The sequence below is a fragment of the Oreochromis aureus genome, linkage group 6 (genome assembly GCF_013358895.1).
Source record: "Oreochromis aureus strain Israel breed Guangdong linkage group 6, ZZ_aureus, whole genome shotgun sequence".
Classification (NCBI taxonomy): Eukaryota; Metazoa; Chordata; class Actinopteri; order Cichliformes; family Cichlidae; genus Oreochromis; species Oreochromis aureus.
In genome coordinates, this window is record NC_052947.1 from 27,597,135 (window position 1) to 27,619,147 (window position 22,013).

Consider the following 22,013-nt stretch of genomic DNA (forward strand, 5'->3'; position numbering starts at 1 on the left):
CTTGGTAAAAACGAAACAAAAAATAAGCTGATTAAGCAATGTTAAGTTGACTGATTTTCCTATTGCAGAAACTTGTTTTTGAAATAGCTGGCAATTAAGGAAAAAAGAAATAACATTTTATTGGAATATATTACGTTTTAGACATATTTTATTGTTTTTTTTTTTCTTAATTAAACTTTCAGTCATTAATTAGTTATTTTATCTTTATCCTGTTATTAGTTTGAAAATACTTTTAAAATTAGGCTTTCGTTTATTCATATGATCCATGAAATAGCAGAAATGGCTCCATAAGAAAACAACAAACTTACATTTTTGTAGTGTTAATATAATTTTATTTATATTAATATTGTCACTCCGTGTAATATCTAAGTTTTTATTTGCTGACTATAAACCATTTACTAAACCCTGGCAATTCCTAACTAACAATAACGTGAAACCTTAGCCAGGGTCCCACAAGGAGCTTTCAGTGTTTTTAGTGTTGGGGCTCTTATTTTGAAATGTCACCGGATATGTAGCGTTTGATTCCGTCAGTCTTCACACTCACAGCGGTCCGGAGCAGCCTGTCAGTCCTCCGGTCTACTTTGCTCGCATCATTCACGGCGGTTAGCTATGTGACTGTGTGGCTGCTTCTTCTGCTTCCCGGACCCCCTCCGCGTCCCGGTCTCTCCAGTCCGGCGTCCGTTCAGGATGGATCCGTGCAGAGCTAAACTGGAGCCCACCAGCCTGGTGAAGCTGTACGGGGAATTTACGGGAACCAGTAACCGAAAAGGCAGGTGTGCCGTCATCCTGACCGAGAAGGACCTCGTCGTCCAGAGGCTCACGTCGGCACCTGTCGGACGGAACAAGGTGGTGCTCAGTCTGAAGGACTGTGTCGGCTGCCGGGCTTACCGGGGAAATGACAGTGCGGATACGGCAGCGTACTTAGTCGCCTACTTTTACCCGCTCAAACGGCGGTGGATGAGTTCCAGGGTATCGCGGCAAAGAGTGGAGCAGGGCTTTCGGCTCGCCTCGCTCCAGGACCCGCAAGCTAACCTGGAGGAGGCAGAGAAGTGGGCTCGCGCTGTCCGAGAGCGCTCTGCCCGGCAACAGTTCCCTAGAAACGGTGAGTGTTGGATAGCAACGACAGCGGAAAGTTTGCAGGTAGTGATAGAATCAGGATCCCACGCTACAGTTACATTCATATCTGTATGAGTATACCACTGTGATACTGATGCAAATATGAGTTTCACTCGTAACCAAATGACTGTTAACCCACACTTTTGTTCACTGGTGAAAGAGAAAGGCGGTTTGCGTATAAGCAAAATCCTAACATGTTAAAAGATAGGCTTAATCTAAAATCAGTATGCTCAGTTATCCTCGCCTCGTTTTGCTGACATAGTTTAAAAAAAATAACAAGGACTAAAACAAGACACTTTATTAATATTTTATTCTCTTCGTTTCTTCGTTTTGTAAGTGCAAAGACTTGTGTCAGTCACCTTATACTTCATTTCAGTTAATTAAGCCCCCCCAGCACACACTATTTAACCTACTTCAAAATCTATGTAGGTGTTGACCTACATCTTCTTTTAATCCAGCATATGAAGGCATTTAGTGGTACACAGTGCATTTTATTTAAAGGTAAGCTCAATCATATTTGTGGTCTGTAAAATGTTAAACAGTCCAAAAGGTTAGAAGTTTGCTGTCATATGAAAAAGAAAAGCGGTGCATCCTCACAAGCTGGAAGCTTTGACCTTAAAATGTTGAACATTTTTGAAAATTAATTTTTAATCAGAGTAGCTTATTATCTTGTTACAGTCATACTGTGTAAGTTATGTTCATGGATTGTAGTGGGAGGAGCTTTAACTGCTTTTACCCTATGATAAAAAAGGTGACGAATCACTAAGTCTGTTTTTTAACACAATTACACAAATACCACAAGCATTAAATATAAGGTGGTTTTCATTTCTGTTCAGTTTCTGTTAGATTGTTAAAGCCTTAAGTGGTTATTAAAAGCAATGTAATGTGCCTTTGATGAGTCATCTCCTTGATAGTTCACCTTTGTCTTCCTTTTTTTAAAATGCGTTTCTCACTTTTCAGGTTCTATGAAATTTCACATAATTTTTACTATGCGGGGCCCACTGGTTGTCTTTCCTGGCTTAGTCTTGTATCAGTAAATTTTTCCCCGAAGCACCACTGTTAGTTAGCTGTTAGTTAGCTGTTAGTATCCTTATTCATTTCCTATACCAAACAGGTTTCTCCTGAATACCTTTAAACTTCTCCTTGGATTAATAAAACAAAAGAGCCAGTCTAAACAGAGTTGTGTTTCAAGATCTTTTAAGAAACCTGAAAAAACCACAAGGGATTATTGCTGCTATTGAGTTAAGGTCCAGTCAAGAGGTATGTCTTGTACAGAGTCTTATACTATCAGTTCTGCTTTATCATATTTAACCTCCTGCTTACATGGATAAAACAATAGTCCTGGTGTGGTATGGAGAGTCACTTTTCAGTTCAGTATTTTCAGCCTTCTGCAAACAAACCCACTTGACGTAAAAACACACCTGAGAAACATGAGACAATATTGATTGCTTCTTTTGTTAACGTAATGCTGAGACGTATGATCATTCCAGTGGGAACTGTTCTATAACCCGCGATTTCTAAAGATAAGTAAACTCATTATTTGTCCTCCAAAAACCCCCCAAAAAACACTTTTTCCATTTTCTGTCATACATATTATTTCCTTCACACAGCGCACTGTGACCCAGTTAGCATTTTCCACAAAATTTATTTTTAACAAGACAAAATATACTGCAATTCTGCTCTGCCTGTCATTGCCAGAAGAGAAGAGAGTAGACTTTTAGTAGCTCTGGAAAGTATCATTTGCTTTGAAATGTGTTGTAATTTAAGTACACAGGTTGTAATCAGAAACAGTGACTGAATGAGTGTCCCAGTTTGGGACAGCAGCCCAAATAAAAGAGGCTCAATTACTTCACCTGATCTAGCTCTGCCTCTCCTATCACTGGTTTATACAGACCATTGCTTTTTTGCTTCTCACGCTGTATACTACTGACTAATTTAACACATCAAGTGTCATTGTTGGAAAGATGGCTATTCAGTTTCAAGTGAAAGTAAAGAAAAGGAGATTAGTCATTTCGAAATTACACTGAATGCTATTTTTTTTTAGGTTGTAGTACTTGTAATTTTTTTTTTTACATGTTTGCATGACATGTTTTGTTAAACTATAGGTTTGATTTATAATAACAACAATAATAATAATAATCATAATAATAACTTAAGTCTGTATTGCGCCTTTCAAGAAACCCAAGGATTTTTTACATAACAATAAAAAAGAGATAGGAAAAGCTTTATCTAAAAACTCTTTATCTAACAAAGGTTAAAACAATACTGATAAAATTTATCTCACATGTTTGCAAGAGGTATTGATGTGTAAACCAGATAAAGAGCTGCTGTGTTCTTTCTAATCTCTTACACTTACCTTGACTACCGAATACATTAGTTTTACATATAATTTTTGTAACACAAAACCAAAGTCAAAAACTTTACTATTTTTGGAATTCTTCTTTTTCTTCTATTATTATTATTGTTCAGTAATATTATTGAATTATTATTAACAATTATTCTTTGAATTATTGTGTTTTAGTGTCAGTGGATATAGATAAATACTCAGCAGATTCGAAGCACACAAATAATTAAACTCCTGATTGAAAAAAAAAAAATCCACTAGGCTTGCAAGAAACCACTGATCGATCACACAGTACTATCGCCACAGCCTGAGTGAGTGGTGCAGTGGCCTCTTTGTGTGGATTTTGCATGATCTCCACTTCTCCACAGTCCAAAGACATGCATGTTAGGTTAATTATTAGGATAATTGCATGTTTGGTTTACTGTAAATTGGCCATAGGTGTGAGCGTGAATAAATCTGTGTCTGTGTTAGCTCTGTGACAGACTGGTAACCTGTCTCACAGGTGGGATAGACTCCAGCTCCATTGAAGATGGATGAAGTTAAGATAACAAACACTGAATATTGTTCTTGATTCTTATACATTTTCCAGTTGATCTTGATTGCCTCGTTCCTTGGCTGTTTTTGCGTACAGCTGGGATTTTCAGTCTGCGTCCATGGCCAGCTTTTCTGCTGCATTATGTATGCTTACTAGGGATATACTCCTGCTGAGGTTAGGTCTGGATGCAATGCTTCGGTTGCTACTGTTGGTTGCAAACTAGTTAGCTGGAGCTGTTACAGACTTACATTATGTCTATCCATTTCTTACTTTCTGTGTGAGTTGGAAACTGTTCAATACACTGAAAAGGACTAAAAATAGTATGTATGAAGTACTGTTTTTACATTCACACCATTTCAAATGTGGAAAAATAAACAGGTTGATTGTGGCAAGCTGTGTTTATGCTATATATGACTTGTTTGGGGTATTTTTTTTTAGCCAGTTATTTCTTGTTGGTTTATTGGTACCTTATATTCTAATAAATTGTTAATATTTTGATTTTAGTTGCTAGTTACTCATACATTGGTTGATTTTGGGGTCTAGAAACATTGGAGTGAGGACGCGTTCCTCTAATATTTGACAGCTGTAGTAATAATAAAAGATTAATGACTCCTCGATGAAATCACCTGAATATTGATTTTTAATTATTGTCACCTGTCTGGGTTTTGTGGGATAAAGAATCAAACAGAAGTGCTGAGAATAAAATACCAGCTGAAAATGAGTCTATTTCAGCGCTACCTGCTGAAGTGTTAGATTTCTGAACATTTTCACGGTCAATGGTGGTAATTTCAAACCTCATTGTAGCTGCAGGGTCTTTGGTATCTTTGGAACAGGCTAATATGATTGCAGCCTGAAAGGATGTCTGCAGTTAGTTACTCATTGTGCCCGAGGCCTCATGAATCATACTAAATCATGTTCAGGAGCTCTGCATCCAAACCATTACTCTAAATGAGGTCAATGCAATCCTTTCTGACCTCTCCATCAGTATTGATGCTTGTGTCATTGGCTTAATGTTAGGTGTGCTCAAAGAGTTATTCAGAAAACATCTATTTTCTATACACTAATTTTCCTTGTGTTTGTTTCCTTGTGAGATAGCTTATATAGGTATATTTCATGTGTGCTCAACTTGTCCAGTATTGCTTCTCTGCTCTAATGGTTGACACTGAGTCAGCTGCACTTTAGATCACCCATACTAGTTTGCATGATAATAATCATTTATCCAAACATCTGTTAGAGGCATGACTCAAAACACCACAAGCTGTCATCTGTTGTAGCCGTTTTGAATAGTTTCTGGTGCTTTTTTTGGGGGGGGGGGTGGCTTAGAGAATTGGTTAGGTCACAGGCTGATCATGATACCGCTGTAATTATGCAAGGAAATAGTCTGTCGTACTTATTCTCACTGTTGTATTCCAATTAAAGTATTTTAATTGACAGACATTGAACACAGCGTTGCTTGCTCAGAAAAAGGAAGTGAGCAATATATTGCAGGTCATGACCAGCTGTCGGTTAGCTCTGTGGTGTGTTCATGTGAAACCTTTGAAAAAATGACACGAGGTGACAGATGAGTCAACAACTCGCCACGATGGCGCCAAAAAAGACTGACACATTCCTTCTTTGAGAATTACAACTGACACCTCAGCTGCATTACCTGTTTTTTTTCTTAATGATATTGTCCTGAGGTTACAAAAATAAAATTTGAATGAAAAGATTGAATTCACCTGTTGACAGCATTATGATCATAAGGAAGGAGATGGTATCAGACAGAGAGGTTACTAGTATTGATTAAACCCGTCAGAATAGATTGTCATCTCTCTCGAGCATGTGGTTGCTGATGTCAAATGATAATGAACTGCAGCACTGCAGTGCAGTATATAGTGGAAGTGTTAATCAGCTGTTATTGTAAATCCATTTAATCTATGAAGGGAAATGTTACTGGTGGCTACACAAATTTCCAAAAATGGCATAAAAACCCGAAGATTGTGTGACACAACAACACACATCTATGAGAGCTTCAAAATTAGACAAAAATGATGAAACACAAAAAATGACAATGAAAACAGGCTATTTCTCAGAAATAAAATGGGCCTGTGAAAGAGAACAGAACGCTATTCAAAAATGCTGCTTAAGGATACAAAACCTTAGCTCAGCAAGCTGACCTTATCAAATCACAGAGATCTCAACAAGGTGGATAGCTGTAGCTCTCTTGTTGCTCCAGTCTACATGCCCATGTATCTTGCGCTATATAAGAACCAGTTCATTTACCATTACCATTTATATTAGCAGAGCAATCATAATAATGGTAAACAGGGAAATTAAAGGGACAATAGCTAAACTCAAAGAAAGAAACTCTATTCCCCTCTGTATTGTCACAGCAGATGGTTCTGTCCATTTGTTTGGCATCTTTAGTGAGATTTGCAGACATAAGTCACTTTGTTCACACAGGTTGAGAGACCTGTACGCAGTCATGTAGTAACCACCAGTCGTGAGGGGAAAAATGATCATTTCCCAACCGGCTGTGTGTAATTGGTGGAGCTTAATGGGAGTCTTTGGCAAAAGGATCACTAAAGTCATGCATGACTGCGACTTGAACCACCAGCTACCACCAGTTGCTAGGAAAAAATATATATTCCAATTGGTTGGGAAAAACTTCCTTGTGTGTTTGGTTCTAAGTATATTGCTGTGGACATAGTTTGAATGGCAGTAACAGTATAATATAGTGTAGTGTGATAAAGGGTTTTGGAACAAATTGGCCATATTAGCAAAACCAAACAAGCAAACTGTTTATTCACAGGGATGACTGAGTGGGGCACATTGTAACCTGAATACTGTGTCCTTGAGGAACAAACAAAAAAAATGGAAATGTGATGATACTAGATGGATGATAATATGGGAGCAGCTTGTCTTCGTGATGTTGCTGGCTCACTGTCGACTGTGGAATGATGTGCTGTTTGTGTAGAAAGAGACACTTTTTGCCTAGCATCATGCAGTCACTAAGATTATCACTAGGATTTTGCACTAATTTGTAGAACAACAACATCAGCCATTGAATTCTTCTAACAGAGTTGCAGTCCTACCACTACTACATTTTTTTTAATTAATTATATATATATATATATATATATATATATATATATATATATATAAAAAACACCCAGCACGCCCCTGCGGGCGGTTTATCCTTCAAGCTCGGGTCCTCTACCAGAGGCCTGGGAGCTTGAGGGTCCCTGCGCAGTATCTTAGCTGTTCCCAGGACTGCGCTCTTCTGCACAGAGATCTCCGATGTTGTTCCCGGGATCTGCTGGAGCCACTCGCCTAGCTTGGGAGTCACCGCACCTAGTGCTCCGATTACCACGGGGACCACCGTTACCTTCACCCTCCACATCCTCTCGAGCTCTTCTCTGAGCCCTTGGTATTTCTCCAGCTTCTCGTGTTCCTTCTTCCTGATATTGCTGTCATTCGAACCGCTACATCGATCACTACAGCCGTCTTCTTCTGTTTGTCTACCACCACTATGTCCGGTTGGTTAGCCACCACCATTTTGTCTGTCTGCATCTGGAAGTCCCACAGGATCTTAGCTCGGTCATTCTCCATCACCCTTGGGGCATCTCCCATTTTGACCTCGGGACTTCCAGGTTATACTCGGCACAGATGTTCCTGTACACTATGCCGGCCACTTGGTTATGGCGTTCCATGTATGCCTTGCCTGCTAGCATCTTGCACCCTGCTGTTATGTGCTGGATTGTCTCTGGGGCATCTTTACACAGCCTGCACCTGGGGTCTTGCCTGGTGTGATAGACCCCAGCCTCTATGGATCTTGTACTCAGAGCTTGTTCTTGTGCTGCCATGATTAGTGCCTCTGTGCTGTCTTTCAGTCCAGCTTTGTCCAGCCACTGGTAGGATTTCTGTATATCAGCCACCTCCTCTATCTGCCGGTGGTACATACCGTGCAGGGGCCTGTCCTTCCATGATGGTTCCTCGCCTTCCTCCTCTTTCTTGGGTTTCTGCTGCCTGAGGTATTCACTGAGCACACTGTCAGTTGGGGCCATCTTCGTGATGTATTCGTGGATGTTTCTTGTCTCATCCTGGACTGTGGTGCTCACACTCACCAGTCCCCGCCCCCCTTCCTTCCGCTTAGCGTACAACCTCAGGGTGCTAGACTTGGGGTGAAACCCTCCATGCATGGTAAGGAGCTTTCTTGTCTTGATGTCAGTGGCTTCTATCTCCTCCTTTGGCCAGCCTATTACCCCAGCAGGGTACCTGATCACGGGCAGGGCGAGGTGTTGATGGCCCGGATCTTGTTCTTACCGTTCAGCTGACTCCTCAGGACTTGCCTGACCCTCTGCAGGTACTTGGTGGTTGCAGCTTTCCTAGCGGCCTCTTCATCGTTCCCATTCGCCTGTGGGATCCCCAGGTACTTGTAACTGTCCTCTATGTCTGCAATGTTGCCTTCTGGTAGTTCAATCCCCTGGCGGAAGGGGTTACATGAATAGGATGAGGGACCTATGGATATATATATATATATATATATATATATATATATATATATATATATATATATATATATATATATATATATATATTTATATTTTTAGTATGGGTAATGTAGTCAGTCGACATCAGTGCAGAGTTGAACTCCAGGGCATAGTGGCCTATTGAGACAATGTCATTGTCACTTGTAGTTCCTCATTGTCTGGATGATTTTGCTTGTCTGTGTTTTTACCATCAGACGTTTTTGACTTTCAACATCTGCTACAGCCATGACCCCAATTTCTAGTTTTCCTGTACGGCCTTCGTTTTTTGGCTGATAATTAGGTGTTGTGTGTATAGAACAAACAACACTGCTGTGACTGTTATTATTTATCTCTGTAACTGAAATCATGAGTAAGGCTTTTGTTCAGGTAGTACTGTAGTGACACACTGAAGGTAATGTTTTGAGCCACTACAGGGATAATGATTTGTGCTAATGCGGTGTAACTGAATAGGAGTGTGAAACAATGCAAATGGCTCTGAAGGATGTTATCTGATGTTCTCGAGGGGACTGGCATGGCTTCTTTTAGCAGCAAAATCCAGGCCTCTCTCAGCCAGTCAATGCTGTTACTAACACATTACCTCAGGCTGAGAAAGTTGAAGCTGGGACACTGGTTTTTGTCTTGCTGCAAAAGTTTAGAAGTGCAAAGTATAGTTTTATGTTATATGAACAAGTGATCAATCTTTAGAAGCGACCATTTGTTCTTATTAGCAAACTCCATATTTTTATTCTTGGGCTGTACCAGAGATTCACATCTCTAAATGCTTATTTGTCTTAAACTGGGTCTTGGTGCTGCCCCTCCGTTCATTCACTGTGTGAAACAAGCAGTATTAACTCCTCTCCATTTAAGCCAGCTTTCTTCTAATTGGATGCCCGTTACAAACAGAAGGTTTGAACAGCAGGTGGGTGGAGCTGTGTATTTGAGATGACCGCATTAAGGAGAATAGAAGAGTAGAAACCAAACGTTTAGAGCTATATGACTACCAGGGAGTACTCACAGGATACTTTTCATAGTTAAAATCACATACAGCATTGTGCTACTGTAAAATTTTGAGTCACCTCCCATTTCTTTATGATTTGGTAGGAAAATGGGACAAGGGTAGCAGTTTATTAAAATGTGCAAACATACATGACAGTATATAAGGCAGAAACAGAGTTTGAACAATGCTAAGAATACTATATTTAGTATGATCACCTTTATTCTTCAACATAGTCTGAACTCTCTCAGCCAAGCTTTCTTGTAAATTCTTAGTTTATCGTCATTTTTGGCAAGATCTGCAACACCACTTGCTGAAATGGAGGCTCAAACTCTGACAGAGACTGACTCCATCGTTTTTTACAAATGGCTGTAGACACTGTAAAAAACTGCTGTACTTCTCCTCCATACATAATGATGACAGCTTGAATCAAAAATTTCAAATTTGGGTTCATTACTTCATAAGACCTGTTGCCACTGATATTCAGTCCAAGTTACCTTAGTGTTTTTTTTCTTCCCATTTCTCTTCTTTTTCTGATGAGGCTTCAGTAACCAGTAGATGCATTTCTCGGGTCATGTGTCAGGTTTTTGTCAGATTTTTATGTTGGTTTTTTTTGTTGTTTTTTGGGGGGTTTTGTGCTGTTTGTAAAGTATGTGACTTTCAGATGCTATTCGTCTGCTTTTTCATGCTTGAGTGATTCATAAGCTAAAAAACATTTTTAAAAAATCTTCTGTAAATGGTCAGTTATAAGGCCTGACTTAAAAATGAGTCAAAAGCAGCCAATCTACAAAGAAAAACCTTGAAAAATCTTCAGAAGGCCCAGGGAACTATTGCTTAAAAAATCAAGAAGGTTTGTCTCCTTGGAAGCAAAATATAACAAATTGAGGGTGGCTCAAGATTTTTGCACCGTAATAGGGTTTTTACTATCATGAAAGGTCTGTATTTGTTACAAATCAAACCCCCCAAAAAATCAATGAAAGGAAACAGGAATGACCTGCCAGTCAACAATGTTTGAACTGCTATGTAACAGATATTCAAATCCTGTAACTGTTGTCATAAACTGGAAGTTCTAACTCGATCCCATTGTCAATGCCATGGAAGATTTGACCCCATCATGCAACAACAAGTAATAACAACAAAGTAATTTCTTTAAAAAGTTATGTTGAATTTTTTTTATTTATAATTTAACTTCCTAATTTAATGTTAGATTTAACAAAATAAGTATTTTAAAGCACAGTACAAAAAATGTGGGTGCATATGCAAACACAATAAGTACATTTGATAAGTGGACAAAAAAAAGAACAGGTGCCATTATTTTACAAATATTTCAAGAAATGTATTTGTTCATCTGATTTTTGCCTTTGTCAACATTGGTTTGTTTATTGCAAGTCGTTTGACAAAGTGCACTCATTTCTTTGACATTTTTTTTTTTTTTTGGATGGTCATATTTGAGCTAAAAGTTATTTACTGTAACCAGTTTCCCCCCTAAATTAACCACTACCTTCTCCACCCTGTTTGTGGAGGGAAAAGCATACCTAGACACACAGGCTAGGCAGGCTTTTTGGTGACACTAATTTAATGCATCATTCTCAAGGATGTCACCCCTAAATATGATGTTCTCAGCATAACCCTAACACCAAGTCTTAACCCTTAAAAAGGCATATTTGCATTACTTTAAAGAAATGTAGTCACACACGTTCTATGTTTGTCTTTGGTTTCCTGTGACAAATGAGTTCAGTCATTCATTCATTTTTAGATGAGCGGTTCTCGAGAAAGCTGCAGACTGCAGTCTGCCCATCCTGCACGTCCACGTTTTGAACAGATGCAGTCACACAACGAACACACACACACATTCAGCAAGTTTATCATTATAGCTGTCCTGTATTTAGAAAAGCAACTCAGTGTTTTCTTGTATGTTTAGTGGGCATCTGTAAATTGTAGCTACAAAAAATACGATAAGTTACGCTCACTAAATAAGCTCTGCACTATTATTGTCACAGTCACAGTCTCCGCTGTAATTCATCCCAAAGGTTGGATTAGCTGTTCTTTCGGGTCAGGACTCTGTGCAGGCCAGTCAAGTTCTTCCACATGAATCTCACCCATCGATGTCTTTATGGACCTGGTGTGCAGTCATGTTGGAATAAGAAGTGGCCGTCCCCAAATTGTCCAAATTGTCTTGATATGCTTAAGCATTCATGTGCTTGACTTCATAAACCTGTGGCCATGGAAGTGATTGGAGCACCTGATTTAGATGGATGAGTGAGTAGTTTGGGCAGTATAGTGTAGTTTTACTATTCTCCAATCGTGGCATTTGTTTAGTGAGATTGAAGAAGTTCAGAACAACAACCTGGGTGTGGTTTTTTCACATTTAGAAGCATGTTTAACTTGGTTCACACTCTTCTGATGAAACTGTCAGCAGTAATAATGCTTCTCGATTCTTGGAAGTGAAACCACATTTTATTCATAGCAGGTTGTCTGTGTTGTACAGAATCAAAAGAGCAGTCTACAATAAGCAGAGCTTCATGAGTTCTCGCTGCAGCGTTGGAGGCATTGGTGTGTGCAGTCAGACAGCAGTGGCAGCAGCAGTTTTCTCCCTGTGGACTCTTCCTTACCCAACATACGCAGCGATAGAACTTGATGTGCTGTCTGTAGCTCGAGTTCGGTGTCTCGTTCTCTCACCGGAGCTCACTATAGGTACTGAGGCTCGCTGCAGCTTTGTGTCCGTAATGTCCCTCTCTGTCTAACTATGAAAAAATGCAAACAGTACAATATATTTCAAAGAAACCTGTCAGACTTAGATATAGATGCAGGAGCTGAATACAAAACAAGAAGATGACTCTCTGTACATTATAGCAGTGAGTGTAGAAAGTTTTCTGTGCTTCGCCAGATTTCTGTTCTCAGAAAAGGCTTCTCAAATCATTCTTTGATACGCCGACAGCAGCAACCACAGTCCATTCAGGCTACATCAGAGCAGCTGATACACCTAAGAGCAAGTCAGTCTTTCCTGGTTTAAAAAAAATGTGGTTGTGGGGTTTTTTTTAAAGGTGGAAAACATTTACATTTCTTCCATACAGCAGCAGTGCACAACATTTTCTTGCATATTGCTGCATTTTAGTTTTGTTTTTTGTGCTCCTGTCTTGTGACTTTACATTAAAAAAAGTCATATTTTCTTTTGTTGTCGAACAAAAGGCCAGTTTGGATAACGTAAAGTATCTTACTTGTTGGTTGTTTTCTAACCTCCCTTCCCCGATCTCACTTTAGGGCTTAAAATACACAGATGGAATCCAAATCATTCCACACAGACAGACAGTTGTTACATCCTCTTTCTCCTTTCACAACCTTTCCATCTCACACACAGCCCATTTATCTCTTAGCTCAGGATACAGTATGGGCAGCTGCATAATATACATACAGGGTGATTTCAATTCAAACCTCAGTGTCGTAAACTCTCTGCCTTACTTAATATAGATTTACAGAAGGCTAACCACTGCCACCTCCTCCTGCTCCTCCGCCTTCCACGCCCTTTGTGGTTCTGGCTCAGCAGAAATTTGCTTGTGAGCTTGAGGAGCTTCCACTCTTTGATTTACAAACCGGTTGAAGAGTTATCACCTCAGTGCAGCTAAGTGCTCCTGCAGTTAGATCCAGTCAGACGAGATGTGGTTTCTTTAAAGGCAGAGCCTATGATTCAGTTTCAAAAGGAAAGTCTTAACCTAAAATATCACTTAAAAATATTCTGTCAGGGCCTTTAATGGACACTTTATTGTTTTCCGAAGCATGGAAGGTTTCATTTAATCAATTTGTAAACACAGACGGTAAAGCTGGGTATACACTGTGCTGATGAAAGATGACTAACGTGATAGATACTGTTTGTCGTGGCTTTAAAAACTCACACAGTCTCCTGTATGAGGTTGATCTTTCTACAAAAAGAATTTCAAACAATGGCAGAAATTTGGGATGATCAACTCACAATGTAACTGCTACTACGACCTACAACTGCTAACCAGCCAATAGGAAAGCATCAAGCATGCAATAGTGTGATGAACGTCACAAAGACACAAACAATAACAAACTCAAATGGAATGTATTGTAGTAACATATGCAAAACCAAGTGTTTGGAATTCCAACAAAGAAGAGAATCTAGTTTAGTTTTGGTATTGGAACCTCGTTTGCACGATATGTCATTTAACACTTATCCAAAGTTACCGTGCTAAAGAAGACAAATGATGTCCTAACAGAGTTTATTAGCTTATTATGCTCCACAGTTTGTCTTGTAATGAATTTATAGGATCCTTATAAGTATACTTATAGGATTACAGGATTTTTCACATTGATTTGACTGCAAAAAAATAATTAATGGCAACATAGAAAATATGGGGATTTTTGCGCCCTTTTCATTTCATTTCATTCAGTATTGAGATCACGTTTATTTATCATGATTATTTATTGATTTTAATGACATCTCATGTAAACGGAACACTGCTCTCACGTCTTCACATCTAAATTTTGTATAAAAAAATTGGTTGTTCTTATTCACATAGCTTCTTAGATAGGTAGATGGATAGATATTTTGGCTAAGGTATGTGTTTGTTGGACCCACATCTTTGACCAAATGGGTGCGATTGGTTGGCGGATTCAGTGTGTCTTTGTGAGCTGGACGGATACATGGATGCACTGCTCTGGTTTGCCAGTCAGTTGAGTCTGTTCACCTGGAGGTAGCATTTCAGTAGGAGAAACATTTTGTCACTCATCCTTGTGATGACTTCAGTGAACAGAATAAGCTTTCTGGGATTTCCTTACCTGGATGATTGAGCATGTATCAAAACGCTACACAGGCTTATTTTGATGGATGTCTGAGGTGATGGTAGGCAATTAATGGTAGCAACCACTTCATTGTTTTTCTTGGGCTTCATGCATTAATTACAGTGCAGTTTGTGATATGTTTTCAGGTGGTTCTATCTAATCTGAAGTATTTCCAAACAAGCGTGTCACACCCTGTTATTCTGTTTGTATATCTGTCTTTTAATTTGTTCTTGCTTATCTAGACTAGTCCAGGAACAGCTGTGATTGTCACATGCAGGCTTATGCTGATTTAGAAAACACTTTATTTTCTATTGCTTTCTGTTTTACGTAGAAGTAGGTGCATTTTAAATTTCACTCCATCATCCTCATTTAATTGTGGGAAGCCAAAATCATGAATGAGATTAAAATTCAATTAGTTGTACAGCTCTAGAAACATTTCTCTCAGATGTAATCACTAAAGTGGCTTCCACTATTTATTTAATTTTTGTTGCACCTCATGTTTTGGTAGGCTACATTGAAATAAAAAAAAAAGCCCATTAGAGCGACATAAGAGAATTACTGATTTTGAAATAGTTTAACTTATTGCATCTGCCACTTTACGCAGAGCTGGAAGAGCACGTATTGTGTCAAATACAGTACGAAATAGATGTTAATCCAATAATCTCTTAAATGTGGAAACTGGATTCCTTCCTAATGGGTGTTGTCAAGGCTTAGAGTGCAAATCTGCACTGAGCAACAGGCAGAAGTGTAAGCACGGCCTGTGGTGTATCTGTCTTTCCTTCTACATCTTCCTTAGGTAAATTTTATGCATTAATATTAGCTACCAAAAAAGTTCATGTAATGTTGTCTGGGATTTCATAGACTCTTCTGTGGGTTAACTTAACACAAATATATGTAAATATATGTAGGTATCTATCTCTTAGTTTTGAAATATATATAGATATGTTTTTTTACTTCGTGGCTACTTGTAATCATTGTCTGAATCATGGTCATCTTTTCCTATATGTGAAATATAACCAAATATAACCAAAATATAACCTGATGTCTCATCTCTCTCTTTAAATCCCCAGTTTTCACTGAGTTTTGACAGTTTGACTGGTCCCATCTGCAGATTTATGCCGGCTGAGATGTGAGATGTGGGCTCAGCAAAGCGTAATGAAAGCCCGGCACTTTTTTCTGAATTTTTCATCAAAATTGCAACATCATAATTTCTTAATCACAGACGGTTGATGCTTTGTCATACTTCACTGCTGAAGGGGAACTGAGATACTGGAACTACTGACTGATGAGTGCAAGTCATCACTGTTAGTCAGACTGAGTCGTAGAGCAGTGATCACACTTCAAATAGAAACAGTGACCATGTAAGGTCATAGAAATAACGAAGATGCAACTTGATGAGTATCCCCGTGTCCCTTCCTAAATACAAACACTGAATTTATATAACCCAGTTTTTAAACTTGGAACAAAAAAAAAAGAGACTGGAGAGGTTTTCACAAAAAAATTGGAATAAGTCGTTTGAAGTTTACCATGAAACATTCATGTCTGTGTCTGGTTTATACAAGCAGATGCAGCAGGAAAAAGAAAAAGAAAGCTGTCTGTTCTCACACTCTATATACACCCAGAAAGCTACTATAAGGAACCTTCCCAGAAAATGTGTTTTTTGCTTCTTTTTTTCTTTACTGCTCCTGGGTTTCCCCTTTCATTTAGGTTGTTATTTCCTGTGGCGAATAGCTCAGTAGTGATTATTCCATTAAGTTCTGGGACAGTTCCAATGCTGTTGGTTTGAAAAGAGCAGATGAGACATCTGTAATCACAGATCAAGTAAACGTAGTTGAGACGCAGAGCATAGCTTTGTTGTTGCAAGTTTCCTGTCATTTTTTTTATCTTGATTGTTGTTTGTGTGGTTACTTTTTAATTTACACAATTCCCTTAATCCCCTCATCCAAGATGCTAACTGACTTTCTTCTTTCACCAATTTTCAAAGATTGTGTGAAGATGTTGCAGTTTGACTTCTGCTGTAATTGTTAATTTAAAAAAAAAAAAAAAATTTTTATGATAAATTGATTGGCATTTGCGTCAGCAGGGCTTTCATCAGGACTATACAGATCAACAGCAAATTAACAAACCCGACGCTTATCTGCTGTCATAAAACTCTAACCAGCAGATTGTTTAAAAAAAAAACAAGAAAAAAAAAATATATTTGCTACAGTCTTTTGCATCTTTTATTAGATGTTTTGGCTCAGTGCCATGTTGCTGCTGCAGCAGAGTTAATGATAGAGGAGGAAACCCGGAGCGTGGACAGACAGACGAGAAGATAGTGTCCTCTGGAATGTTTGTAGAAGGGGAGGGGTGCCACACAGGAAGTGGCATAGGACTCGGTTTAGCCAGCAAGAAGTGCTGTGTGGGTGTTGGGACTCACACACACACACACACACACACACACACACACACACACACACACACACACACACACACACACACACACACACACACACACACACACACAGAGAGACCAAGGTCAGGGCGTTTGGTGCCAGCTGTCGTGCGGCTGATTCATGAGGGCACTTTCTTGTCTTTCCCTCAGGAGTCCAGTCGCTATGATTTTGAGATTACTGCATCTAAATGATACAAGGAAATGTGACATTAACGCTCTGCATTTATAAAAAGACATAACCGGCCTTTCTTGAATGCCAGTTTATAGACTAATCTGATTATGTACCGTTACATACAGGTTTTACCTGCCATTACCGTTACCTGAAGGACCTTCTGCTAACCCAAAAAAGAAAAGTGTAAATGTATTTTTTTAATTTATATGCTCTCATTTTATATGAGCTCAGAGTGATAGGCTGATACATTTTGCTTTCATTTAGTCACAATAGTTTCCCTCCCTGTATGTGTGTGTCTGCATATGTAAACCCTCTTCTCTTCCCAGATACATGAAGCAGAGCCCAGTGACGTGAAGATACCCTTAATTACTTTAGCTTATGTTACTGTGAAGGTAATAAAAACTCCCCAGCGAGTCTGAATTTGTCTGAAACAACGGAGAGAGTAAGAAAGAAGTATTCCTGTTTCCTGGATCCATCCATCCCACACAGCATCAGCTCAGGGGAAACCCTGCACTTAATTGTGCAGAGTTCACTTGTGCAGGCTCGGCCTTGGTCACTGGAGCGCCTTGAGGCGACTGTTGTTGTGATTTGGCGCTATATAAATAAAATTGAATTGGAGCTTATTGTAGAAAGGCTTTGGTGGAATTGCAAAATAATGCTTGCAGTTCCACCAAAATGTGGTGTGGCTCATTTCTGAAGTGACACAGAAACTGCTCTCACACCAGTCAGAGTAGTCCTGGGTGTATTTTCAGCAGAAGCCACGTCAGTTTGCACAGAGAGGACGAGAAGTCAGCAGGTCAGAGGACGGATAGAGAGTTTGGTCGATTAACAAAATAGAGGAACCTGTGCATGTATTCCTGGAATTACTACAATGAAAGAGACGGGTATTGAGTAACACTTAACAGTTGTTCTGCTTTACTGAAATAAAAGGAAAAAATAGAATTCTTGGGAAAAAATGAGAAATAATTAAAATGATATTGCATACTTAAAATAAAGTGGAAAACATACAGAAAACCATGTCATATTACTTCCTAAATTAACTCCTCAACCTCTCCTTAGTGTCTAGAGCACTGATGACCTTATTACAGGAAAATAATAGTGGGGATAGTGTGGGCTGTCCTCTATTAATGGATAAAGTTTTATTTGTCAGTAAAATACTTAATATATTTAAAATTACTCACTTTGGGGATTCTGATTCATGTTGATTTATTATACTGTGATTTAAATGTAGCTGAGTGTTGTGACACTTGTATTTTTCCTTTATTTACCGTTCCCTTCTGAGTTATTCCAACAAACATTCATAAATAAGATATCAGAGGTAAAAGGAGAATAAATTAAACAAGCAAATATAATCAGGTGTGTCTATTGGCTCTAAAGCATGAGCAAAGATCGAGCTTTGATCCCACAGCACCACATAGTCCAGATTCCAGAATTACCGGTTTAATCCACAAATGCTGCAATATTACTTAGATATTGCTAATAAAGTGTCAGCAGTGCGTATAAAGTTATGGCAGTGGTTCAGTTCAGGATTACTGAAAAAAGACTTAACGCCTGAAGAGTTCACCTCAGGTCAAACTGTTAAGGTGCCGTAACGTGCGAACATCTTTCCGACCGGTTTCTCTGCATTCCAGCGGTATCACTGTGTAACCTGGTGCCCATTAAAATCCATCCTGTCAATTAGGTTTTTAACCAGTTAGACACACTCATCACTAAAGCATTTTCAGTTGTTCCCGCCCATTGTGTCTCATTTATCAGCTGTCAAACGTGCTAGGAGGAAAATCCAATCAACTGCAATGCAAAATGTGATGATTCTCCATAAGGAATATCACTGTAGGGTTTTTGGATATTGAGCTGAAACAATATAGCATGACACAAAGACTTTTTTTTATTGGATCACACTATTTTTAGAAGAGTTTACTTTTTCCCCCTGTACCTGTTTGTAAAATGATCCCTTAGCTGCAGCTTGTCAAATGTAGCGGATAACTTCACCAGAGCTTTTTCTTTTGCCTTTTACTTTAAATATTTCCCATCTGACCTCCAACAAAAACACACTGAAAGGGAGAGGAGGAATGACATGGAAAATTCATGGAGTAGCTTGCTTATGGGTTTTGTGTGGGGAGGCAAGAAATGTTCTTTCTATAACTTTCTAAAACATATAACTGAGAGAGAAACGAAAGACGATATCGTCTTTTGTTTCTCTCTCAGAACTCATATTGTACTTTGCATATTAAGTAATAATCTTTCAGATGAAGTGAACCTTTTAGGCTAATGTGTAATTTTTATATTAAAATAAGCACTTATTTACCTTATACAGGTAAATACAAAATCCAGCCAGTCAGTTCTTTCCCTTTAAGTCAGCGTTCTTCTAACTGGGCGCCCCTGCATAAGAACTGCAGGTGGATGCTGCTGTTCTGATTAGAGTCAGAGCTCTTCGAAGGACGTCCCCTCTCACTGACATCACGAGGATTTGAGTTTTAAAAACTGACTGAAAGAGCACTCTGAAATGAAAGCTCAGACTTCATTTTGCTGACTTAATTATTTGACATTTTAGCATGTTTAACCTGAGCATCTACCACTGTAATATTATATGAGTGAGAGAAAATAAAAAAGGGCATAATAGGTCCACTTTAAATGTACATGCTCTAGATTGCATTCAGGATTGCAGTACCTAATTAGTCCTCAGAGGAACAGAAGGCCAGCAGCAGTTCCTCTCTTTCTTTCTTTTTTAAGCCCCCACACCCAGTCTTTTTCACTGTGTTAAAAAGATTTGAGATCTGCATTTGTGAGATCTGTGTAACCCTCTGATATCTGTTTCAACCCCTAATTTGCATCAACCCCGCAGTTCAAAATTTAGCAAAGCGCTCAGAGCTGTGCACATTCATCTTGAGATGCAAGCTGTGTCATTGGACTAAGTTAGCATCTGCCACTGACCTTTGTTTCTGCTTGCGTCCACAAATGTTTCTGTCAGGTCTGTGCACGAAGTCTCCTATCAGTGGGTTCTTAAATGAGCTGTATTTCATAGCAGCTGCAGGTACATTACAGGTAATATCATCAGAAAATTAAATTCAGATTAAATAAAGTACATTTATCACATTAAAAGAATGCACAAAATCTGCAAAAGATCAGCTGATGCAGAAAAAGCAGTGGGTCAACACATGCGTGCATCAGCCAAAAATCAGTTCACATGATGTCTTTAATGTGCAGAACATTCAAGGCTCCAGTTCGTGCTGGAAGTGTTTCTGTGTATGGCCCATGTTTCTGTCGCTGAAGGCATTCATTATCATGACCTTTTATCCCGCTGGGTCTATGCAGGCGATTCAGGCTTGCACTCCATTGGTTCCTTCCTGTTGCGGTATTAATGAAATATTTTAGCAGTAACAATCGTTTTGCACCTCCATCCTCTCCTTTACACGAGGCCAAAGCTGGTTAGGAGAGATAAGGCTCGTGTTTGTATGTACGTCTTCAAATATACCAGTGTGCAGATTCCCAGGTGTCCTGGCTTCTGGCTTTTCTTATGTAGGAACATTTAGTGCTGTGTCTTTTGTGTTTAATATTTTATGACATTTCAACAAAAACTACTTCCTTTCTTGGTACAATGTGTGTACCCTTACTGAAATGTCTAAATGCTAGGGGGTGACCTTATTATTAGCCAACTCAATGCAAATTTGCATTTCAGCTTGGCACAGTGGATGTAAACGCATTACCCTGATTAACCTTGCGTCTTGTGTGCATAAAAAAATAAAAATAAAACAAAAACTATTCATCTCTCCATCTCTGTTTTTTCATTTTATTCACAAGCATTTTTTTACGGCACCACAGAACACAGATACATCATCCTGCCAGGCCGTCCTCCCACTGGTGCTGAAGGGGCACAAAACACTAAAGAAAACAAGGCGAGAATTATGATGGTCTATCAGAGATAAAGTATAACACAGAGACGTGCACAGTATGAAAAATATCCAATATAAAGCCATCGCGAATTCAGAAATTTTCTTTAAATCTTTTCTCAAAGCAGCGGTCAAGTTTCATTTTCCCAGTATACAATTTGTGGTGTATCTTCAACCCAGTCGTACTTATTCTGATCATATTTGTGGATTCCTTTAGTTACATTTTCTTTCCTCTGCATTGTAGGGGTGTTGATGAGCCAAATGTCCCGCCCGTGCCAGATGATGCTGCTGGTGAACCCACAGAGTGGGAAAGGACAAGCACTCACGCTGTACAACAACCACATCCAAAGGATGCTGAATGAAGCCGGCATCAAACACACTCTGGTTATCACGGGTGAGTCGCAGGCACATATTCTACACTCAATTTGGTTTGATTTTTAATAGATGTTTATTAAAAAGAACTTCACATGTGCACTTTGAGAGCAGAGCTGCAAACAAACAAAACAAATCAGTCAAGCTTTTTATTCCCAAGGAATTCAATAACTGTAACTAATTCATTCAAGTCTGAAAAAGACTTGAAAATGTAAATTAATATTCACTCTGCTATTTTTGACTGATTTACCCTCATTTGAAAAACGAGACCGACACTTGATTTGTGCCTGATGGATTGGTGAGTATCTGACTTTCAAGATAAATTAGTAATATTTAATGAATCCATCCGAGGAGGAAAAAGTCCTTGAGTAAGATCTCTATTTGCTCCACAGGACTGAAAGAAATCATCTATTATACATGAATCAAATCAAGTTATCTTTCTGGGATATTTGAATTGCTGGCTCAGTTGACTGAGTGCTTAATAAAATAACGGCATAAAAAGACACTGAATTGGGAACGTTTATGTGGTTAGCTTAAAGATTCATGGTCAGCAGGTGCCTTTCAGCAGAGTTTACATGTTCTTCCTCCCACAGTTAAAGATGTTGTGTATGAGGATTATTGATGAGTCTAAATTGGCTGGTGCTTTTTGTTCTTTTTGGTCAGCCGTGACTTGGATGCCATCTTTGCCCAGATCGTTCTTGCTGTTGAATCATGAACTCTGACCTTAACCGAGACAAGTGAGGCCTGCAGTTTTTAGATGTTGTCCTGGGTTCTTTTGTAACCTCCTGGATAAGTCATTGATGCAGTGATGCAGTCTTAGAGTAATTTTGGAAGGCCAGCCCCCCCGG

At 39.0% G+C, this 22,013-nt stretch overlaps 1 protein-coding gene across 1 annotated transcript in view; it reads left to right on the forward strand.

The window, feature by feature from the left end:
- Positions 1–353: 353 nt before the first annotated feature.
- Positions 354–22,013, forward strand: part of LOC116310662 (sphingosine kinase 1) — a 42,594-nt gene continuing 20,934 nt past the window's right edge. Inside the window, exons 1-2 of the mRNA XM_039614121.1 lie at positions 354–1,102; positions 21,038–21,187. Of these exons, the coding sequence (XP_039470055.1) occupies positions 688–1,102; positions 21,038–21,187 (565 nt within the window). The 5' untranslated portion in view covers positions 354–687. The remainder of the gene's footprint in view (positions 1,103–21,037; positions 21,188–22,013) is intronic.